We start from the raw sequence: 9,594 nt of genomic DNA on the forward strand, positions 1-9,594 counted from the left end.
TTGACTTCCCTTCAGGCGAGGAAGGGGCACTGCCCTCTCGCTTCGCCTCCTCTTGGTGTTACGAGGGGGCAGAATCGACTCCGGGTTTTCACTCGGAGCCGATTCCCTCGCCTGAAAACTACCGTAAAAGCGTGCGGCAGTCGCCGGGCTCACTTTCGTGTTAGGAGGCCCGCCACGTATTGTGACCTTGATGGCAACCCGGCACTCACTAGGCTTAATCTCGGAGGGGAGAGGGAGGGCGTGTCGCGTTGCACCGACAGGGGCCGATACTATCGCCGGCCGCCTGGACGGGAGCGACCGGAGCACCGACGCAGCTTCTCCGCTCGTCTTCCACGTCTTTCTTCAGGCCTAGTCCGCTTCCTGATTCGTTCGGCCTTCTCCTTCTGCAGCATGGCAGCCTCGCAGAAGGAGGAGACTATTCTGCACTGGTCGCCGCGCAGCATGGCTGCGACCATTGTCGGCGGCGATAAATCTTCCCCGATTGACCAGACTAGAGCGACTCTTTCGTCCGCCCACGCCGGACAATGTTCTACAGGGTGTGACGTCGAGTCGAGCTCGGCGCCGCAATGGTGACACTTCATGGTCAACTTTTTGCCTATCCGACACAGCTCTCCGAAGCATCCATACCCGGAGAGCACTTGCATTATGCGATACGAGAGGGCACCATGGTCGCTCTCGATCCACTCATTAAGGTGGGGACTGATAGCCCGCACAACCATTTGATGAAGGGCGCTTGCGCCCAGAGCTCTACGATCTAGAGGTCCATCACTCTCCTGGCCTCGATGGCGAGAGAGGGCGGATGTTCCCTCCTCATGCGAGCGGCCTCTAACCAGCGGAAGATTTCCGCCCGCCCGTGCGCTATCAAGTCCGCAAAAGGAACTCCCGCGATGGCTGTTGCGGCGGCATACGACACCGTCTAGGCTCTTGTAAAGCCAGTCGGCGCTGCACCCGGCTCAGAATTTTTCTGAGCCGTGTGCTCGCTGACACCTGATCCCAAACCGCGTAGAGGAGCGCCGCCAGAACGATATATGCATATATGCTCGCCACTCTCGGGCCGTGCAGGTTTGGTATGATGCCCACGAGGGCGTCAACCTGACCGCACAGCTTGGGACTCAGCTGCTCGAAGTGAACGCTGAACTTTCATCACTCGTCGAGGGTAAGTCTTAGATATTCATAGTCAGCCCCATCCTCGCAGTCACAATTCTCACCTTAATGTCGATTGGAGGTGGCTTCTTTTTTTAATCCTCCTCCTTGTCGAAGACGAAGATGGGTTCGGTTTTCTTTGGTACCTCCTCCAACCCTATTTCTCGGAGTGAATCGACTATGGATGCCACCGTGATATTGGCAGCAGTGGCCGCGTCCCCCCAGTCTCTCTCTCCTGCAATTATGAAGGTGTCATCTATGTAACAAACGGTATGACATCCTGATGAAAAAAAAGGGTTAGATTATTACATATATACCCATTAAATGTAAATACTCGGAAAGTGGTATATAATAATTTAATCCTAACCCAACTATGTACCAAACTTTTTTTATTGATAACTTTTAAACGAAGGACAAGTATCATCTCAAAGTCACTCAGAGTCATGACAATATAGCCTTGACAATATAGCCAAAGTCATTCGAGCTGGGTCCGTTATTATCGATATTTATCAAAGTTTTATTTTAAGATCGTTCTTTATTTTATTAAACCTTTCGGATATTCTTGTGATGTATGGAATAACAAAACAGTTGTTTTTGTAACGTTATTATTGTTAAAGTCTGCGTTCAAATAAATAACAAAAATACAAGGACTCTTCGTATATAAAATAAATAAAAACATAATAATCTGACTGACAAAGTCTGTGTGAATGAAACTGCCTCTTGGCTTACGGTTCCATACATTCCTCGTCACATGGAGAAATTTAGAAGATTTTAATAATAAAAACGACATCAGGATATCTTTTCATAGCCCCAACAAAATGGGTAAATACATAAAAGTAGTAATACTAACAGAAGGATATTTGTACTCGTACATCGAAAAGCAATGTAATATATAAAATATTGTGTAACAATTGCGATGCGTCTTATATTGGACAGACGGGCAGACAATTAAAAACCAGAATTACTGAACATCGTAATCATATCAGGCATAAAACTTCTGTCCGTTCTGTCATCACTGAACATAGTCTACAATGTAATCACGATTTTCAATGGGACAACATCAAAATCTTAGATGAAGAGCCTTGTTATAGGAAACATTTAATTTCCGAAATGCTTTATATTAAGAAGCAGAAAAACAGTCTTAATTTACAAACGGACACTGAAGGTCTTCATAAGGCATATTTACTCATTGTATAATAAATAAAGTTTGACTTTTTTTATACTGACGGCCCGTCTCTTCTCTCAGTGCGTGGTGATTCGTTTCAGCGAGCGTTCACATTAGTCGATGCACAATGTCCGTTTTTTCACATCTGCATTCTACTCTTCTTTATGCTTTTATACTGGTATTTGTTATACTTATATGGATACATTTGGTTTGTTGGTAAGTTTTTACTTTTTATCGTAATTACGGTTGTCAATTTATTTAAGTTTACTTTTTTCATAAGAGGTCTTTTTCTTTTTTCTTTTTTATCAACTAGAACTTTGCTATGAGACATGACACTTTTTTGACTGTTCAATCGTACGAATAATGTTTAGTTCTACATCGAGACTCAATCGAACTGCGTGTATTCTTAATCTGTGAACTTTTGCGAAAATTAGTTTTTAATTCTGTTTCCATTATGTTAACATCTGAAGAGGGCTCAATCTGGTAGCCGGAACTTGTAATGTTATATGTTTACCTTTCACCGTTATTATTTCTTAGTATACATCTTTTCTTCTTTTTTTTATCTTTTCTGTACTTTTAATTTATGTCTTTAATTGTATGTCTTTTTAAAGGAATACGCTAACTCTTACTTCGCCCTTCATTTGTTGTTAGTTATTGTTTTTATTTTTATTTTTATTTTTATTTTTTAAGTTAGTCTCAATTTTTATAAGATATTTTAGTCTATTGTTAATAGTGTTAAAAATGAACCATAATGGATAGTCATTGTTTGTAAGAGTGTCGGCTATAAATTTTAAATTCTTTTCGTGATAAGGTGGATGCGAATAAAAATAATAATTTTGTTGCGCTCCAATTACTGCGTTTGACTCTCATTGCCAATGTACTTTTTTTTATTTATTGTTAATATTAGAGAGTCTTATTTCATTACTTCTTACGTTTAAATTCCACATGCTAAAATAAATATGCGGCAAAATATCTCATTGTTTTTTAACTTTATATTTTAGACTTTTGGAGATTTTGTAATTAAATTGTTAAAAGCGTGAATAAAACAACGAGAAATCAACATAATAAGTCGATTACGTATCAAATTTTTAAAATTTTATATTCAGTTACAACATTGTGCCTCCACATTTGTATCATGTTTATATCATCTACAACACAAAAAATCAACAACACAAAAAAATCTACACTCCAAAAAATCAAATGCTAATTTTATATACAAACGTAACTCATACATAAATAAATTAGTAAAAATTAAATTGAATGATATCTATAAGAAATTAAATGCGTCACATTCGGAGATCTTCCGTCTAATAAGAAAGATTGAAAAACATTTACCAATGGATATTCGCAATTCATTTTTTCAAAGACATGAAAAATCTCTTTTCTACTTTCATGAACAATAAAAAAAATTAATTAAACAGAAAAATGAAATGGTTAATCTCAAAACAGATAAATCGCAAATTAGAGGAAATTGAGCCAATAACATACCATTATTTCAATTCACGTAATGAATCCATTAACAAACATTTATTTTTTTAGCCAAAGAAAACAATAATAAAGAGCATAAAGAACATATTTAAACAATAGTGGTCAATCCTGATTCTTACAAAATTCCACCTATATCTTAGTCTTAATTCTGTCAAAGATAAATGGTTCATAAATTTATCATCGATAACAATACTACAAGATGTTCAAAAAATTAAGAGTCAATATTTCTTTACAAATAACTTTGAAAAGACATTATTAGAATTCATAAAAAACTGAAAATATTAGTATTAAAAAATTATCAAAAAACCCACAATTAAATATAAGAAATAGAATTATTCCAATTTTCAACAATCTTTCCTCTTTTTCGACAAAAAATAATTTTACTAGCAAAAGAATATATAGTTTACTTAGATCCACGAAAGTATTTATTAAAGATAATCCAAACATTATTTTCACGAAGGCAAAGGGAAATTCAACGATTGCTCTTCAAAGAGATGTACATAGAAAAAATGAATAATATGTCAAAAGATAAAGAAACTTATCAATTAATTAAAAAAGATCTAACTAACTAAATTATCACAAACTTGCATGATCTTGTTAAAGGATGAAATAGTTTTGAATATATAATAATATTACAACTTCCATATATAATCATCTGAATTGCAGTAATGCGAATTCACCGAGAGCTTATAGATTTCTCAAAATTCACAAATAAGGTTGTTCGTTTAGAAATCATTGTGTCGTTAGACAGCCCTTTATAGCCCTTTATAGCTCTCAATTTAGCTCTGTTTTTACACAATATAATCTCAAAAAGTATTCTTAAATCTTTTAGTTATATTGACAATAGTTTCAAGAATGTTGAAAAATTATCTAACATACGTCTTGACAATAATTTTATTTTCATTTCTCTTGACGTTATCTCCTTATTTACTAATATTCCAATAGATTTATTGAAAATATTTTCCGATCTTGGAATTTTATTTCACAACACACGAACATATCAAAAAATGAATTTTTAAAAGCCATTTCTTTAGTCTTAAACTCCACTTATTTTACTTTCAATAATAGCATTTATAAACAAACATTTGAGACGTCCATAGGCTCTCTTCTATCTCCAGTAATTGCGAATCTAGTACTATGTGACTTGCAATCTCGCGAGATAAAACTCAAGAAATTTTTAATATTTTTAATTCGTTTCCAGGTTACTCTTTACCGTTGAGATTGGGGGAAGTAAGTTGAATTTTCTTTAAAGATCATAAAACAACAACAAAATCGAGTTTGACTGGAATCAAAAAGCAACTCTCTTTCTCAGGAAGATACCTAAATTTTTACTCTCAACCCACTCTCTCTTTCAAAAGAAAGGTACAATTATAGGCATGACGGACAGATCCTTTTTATTATCGCATTCACGAAAAGAATTTAAAATTGATAGTAGACACTCTTACAAACAATGACTACCCATTACGGTTTATTTTTAACACTATTAACAATAGAATATTAACAATAGAATTAATACTAGAATATCTTATAAAAAAATCAGATCAACAACTTAAAAAATAAAAATACAAATAAAAACAATAATAACGTTACAAAAAACAACTGCTTTATTATCACAGGAATATCCGAAAGATTTAATAAAATAAAGAACGATCTTAAAATGAAACGTGATGAAATCATAGCGGTCTTTCAGACCATCACTCCGGATATGGCGCACTGTGCTGCGCGGCAAATTTCTCGGAGAGTCGAACTTTGCGTGCAAGAAAGGCACTTCGAGCAGTTGTTACATTAGTGTAAGGATAGAGTGGATTAGGCCTACTGGGGAAAACCACTTAAAAAAAAAATGCGCTAATCTATCTACCTCAAGGTGGTGTGAAAACGATAGCGTTTCCTATCTGCGTACAAAATTCGGTAAATGTACACCAAAAGTAGATGAAAAATAACATCCTGTAAAATCAATGCATAAAACAAAATGAATTTTTAACAATATCCACAATTCTAATTTTTTTCTTCTTATCATATCGTACCTTGTCGTACTACAAATTCGCGATTGATCTTCCATTGTTTGTCTCTGAAAGTATATTAAAACATAGCACGCGAAAAATTAAAGGCTCAGTTTGTCTTCCAAAAATAAATAATATTCAAGAGAGTATAATGATCGTAACGAGATTTTTTAGAAAAGCATTTTAAAGCTTAAAGTCTCTACTTTCGAGATAGGTAATTAATATTTCGATCTCTCTGATTGACTTTTTACAAAGTTATAGGAATATACATGGAGAGCTGTCAAATCTAAAAATTTTGTACAGATTTTACAAAGTTCCATGATCTAAATTAAAAATTGCAAATAAATTCTAGTGTTTGAAGAGTGAATTTTTAATTTGCTTCTCTGTGGATAGTCTTACGATTCTTTTTTACCGAGTTATTCAACATTGAAGTGAAAGGATTAGTTTTCGCTTCAATGTTGAATAACTCAGTGAAAAAATATAATATAATGCTTAAAAGGTAAATTAAAGGTAAAGATTCACTCTTTCAAACGCTGTAAACAGAATTTGTTTGCGATTTTTAATTCAAGTCATGAAACTTTGTAAAATACGTACAAAATTTTTAGAGATTTGAAAACTATCCATTTACAATCTCTATAACTTTGTGAAAAATTAATTAGATCGAAATGTCAATCAATCGGCCTCGAAAGTAGAGACTTCAAGCTTTAAAATATTTTTTTTTTAATCTCGATGATTATTTTTGACGAAATTACATTCTCTTGAACATTACCTATTTTTGGAGGACATACTAAGTGATCCTTCAATTTTTTGTGTAGTGTATTTGTAACATCAAATTCTTTTATCGTTTCTTATTGTTTCCTTTTTCACGAAATGTGAAAGTCTATTATTTTTAATATTCACGATTAATTCTTCTTTCATAAGTATCTTATTAGAGAATTACGATATACATGAAATACTTATTATGGATAATATAGCATAATATGCTACGCTTTTTGTAATAATATGATAGAAAAACATATACATGTTCTTCAATTTTACAATAGATTACGATGATAATTAATTATATTTCGAGAGCACAATGCTATGTTAAATATCATTGATACGATTAACAACAAAGAGCTTTTTTGGTAATTATGCGATAATGAGCTTAGAGTTTCTACTACTGTAAATACACTATTAATTATGGCAGATTTTCAGTGATTTTTGAAGTATATATAGAAAGAGAGATTACAACAAACTTGCAATGAAACATTACGTCTTTATTGATATTTTATCGTATTCAGATGAAATCATATTCTCCTAACAGGAAATGATAGAGAATGATGGAGAATGATATTATTTCTTTCGGATACCTTTTTTCTTAAAATTTTGTCCTTTTGAGATTTAGAGAAGTGACAGATTATGATAGAAATTAATTAGATTTTCTGTAGATTTCATCGGTTTCATAGATTCCATAGGTTTCATCGCTTTCTCTTTTTCGACATTTTTATTCATCGAAGTTTATTATGTCTTATGTTTTATTTATCTTATTTTTGCAGTGTTATTATTACATATGTAATGTAATCGCGAATGTGCGTAGCGGTCATCGACGCGAGTCCTTTTGTGCAGTGCGGTAAGAGGTGTGAGCGGCGATGTCGGGCGCTAAGCAACGGCGCACTTTCTCTCGTATCTTTCCAACGCGCTGCCGGCGCAGCCGGCATGTTTGAAAAAATAGGCCGGATTGTACTTCGAGCGGCCGGAGCATTTCTATCGGCGCGCTCTCATTAGTACAATTATAAACATTAATATCTCGATTACTATTACAAATATCGCTAAACAGTAAAGGACTTTTATGTTTATTTCGATCCCATCTACCTTCCTGTAGGGGGGAGGGGGGGTAGGAGAAAATTACACCTTGTATAGTCAGAATTACTTAATGATTTTGAAAAATTAAATAGTTTACTGAGACTAAATGAATATTGATTTGACGTTGTTAATACGTTATTTACGCATTAGTCCAAAATTGTTAATTCAACATTATTAACAACCTTATTTTTCAACAAACAATTAAATTGTATTTTGTAAAAAATGTTTTTTCCAAAATTTATGTACAGTTAAAGTAATCAAATATTTAAGCCTCTCACATACTTCAATTAATGATGAATTGAGTCAGTCTTACTTAATATATTTATATGTCTGACATAAACGCAATTCCGTGAGACTATCCAAATAAATACATGATGCTGTTAACTGATTTTTCTTGGAGACTTCCAAATGATAGTAGTCCTGCCAACTAAATAAAATTGAATCATTTTCGTTAAACAACATTGAACAATTTGTTAAGTGGACTACGGTTAAGTTTAATTAATAATAAAAAATTGTTGCATTAACCATATATTTTGTTTGACTTGAATGATATTATTTTTGCTTATGTTATTTTTGCGTGCATACATGTTTTATTATATAATAGATGATATTGATTAAAAGTTAACACTAAGTTGGCATTTTAAGATAGCGTAAACGAAAGTAGAGAAAAATATTTATTTCGTCAACCAAAAAATCATAAGTATGTCAAAAAAACGTTAATTTTGACATCTCTAACTTCACTTTTCTTATAAATGTGATAGAGCAATTCAATCTTAAAACGTCGGCCTGTGTCATTAAATAAAAAATATAATTGTTATATCAAATAATTAATAACATATTAATAACATATTAATTGTTACACAATTATATAAATATAAGTATAGAAAAAAAATTATATTATACGATAATGAATAAAAGTCAATTTAATTAAAAAAATTAACTTATAAAAGAAGTCATGAATATTTTAGACATTTGTATTGTCCGAACAGATTGCTAGAAAGACGAAGCATAAAATCTCGGTAAATGCAAAGTTGGAGAGTCTTGAAGAACGGTTGAAGATGATTCGAAATCACGCCAGCGACTTGGCCATACGGCGTGATTTTAATCAGAAACTGCTCACTGAGCATTCGGTTCAGCTGGAGACTGAGGATCATCTATATCGTTTGAGCGGTAATACCGAATCATTATTGCGCCAAGAGACGCACGAATTCGAGAAGGAATGGATGGATGTACATCGTAGAGTATCAAGTGTGGAGAAAGAATTGATTAGAGTGGTAAGGAAACTGGCCGAGGCGAAAGAAATGGTCCAATTCGACGAGAACAGCTTACGCAAATGGGAAGAGATGCTTACGCGGAAGAACGAGGATAGTCAACTGATAGAGGATTACATGAAGCAGGATACGCAAAAATACAAAGTATATAGCAATTATGATTTATGAAAATAAAAATGTATCAAAGATAATCAGAAATGCGTATATTTAAAATTTCTAGCGAAGCATTATAAGAAATTATTTCAATTAATACTAGTATAGATAAATATTAAATTTTATCTTTTTATTTTATTTGTTCTCTATTTTATTGGAAAAATATAGGATTTAGAATGAAAAAATGCGTAAAAATTGTTTTATCAGAAACTTTATCAAATATTAAAATTCATATTTAATTTAGATTATTATTTACAATTAGTCTATACGTATATGGATATATCTTTATGGTTTGTTAAATATTGATATTATTTCGGAAATGTAATGGTACATATCGGGACTTTTGGCACATATTGGGTTCGACCCGGTATTTTTTATATGAAAGATCATTTGCCGGTACCAGTTTATTCAAAGATATATAATGTATAAAACCGGAATCAAGTTTGTTTTTGTACACATTAAACATTAGGACCGGTACTAGTATTTAAAGATATGCTTTGTAAGAAGAAGAGACTACTATATATATATA

General features: G+C 33.1%; 2 protein-coding genes across 2 annotated transcripts in view; one reads left to right on the top strand and one right to left on the bottom strand.

Annotated features, from left to right (window-relative positions):
* Window positions 1-269: 269 nt before the first annotated feature.
* On the bottom strand, window positions 270-719 carry LOC108749200. Its single transcript, XM_018487750.1, has one exon. The coding sequence runs from the start codon at window positions 717-719 to the stop codon at window positions 270-272; it is 450 nt and encodes a 149-aa protein (XP_018343252.1).
* Window positions 720-8,630: 7,911 nt separating this feature from the next.
* LOC108749204 (coiled-coil domain-containing protein 39-like) overlaps window positions 8,631-9,594 on the top strand; it is a 55,443-nt gene continuing 54,479 nt past the window's right edge. Inside the window, exon 1 of the mRNA XM_018487765.1 lies at window positions 8,631-9,056. Within this exon, the coding sequence (XP_018343267.1) occupies window positions 8,700-9,056 (357 nt within the window). The 5' untranslated portion in view covers window positions 8,631-8,699. The remainder of the gene's footprint in view (window positions 9,057-9,594) is intronic.

The sequence above is a fragment of the Trachymyrmex septentrionalis genome, unplaced genomic scaffold (assembly GCF_001594115.1).
Source record: "Trachymyrmex septentrionalis isolate Tsep2-gDNA-1 unplaced genomic scaffold, Tsep1.0 scaffold272, whole genome shotgun sequence".
NCBI lineage: Eukaryota > Metazoa > Arthropoda > Insecta > Hymenoptera > Formicidae > Trachymyrmex > Trachymyrmex septentrionalis.

Coding starts and splice junctions, on each gene's coding strand:
- LOC108749200 (XM_018487750.1), bottom strand. CDS start 719: ATGGTTGTGCGGGCTATCAGTCCCCACCTTAATGAGTGGATCGAGAGC.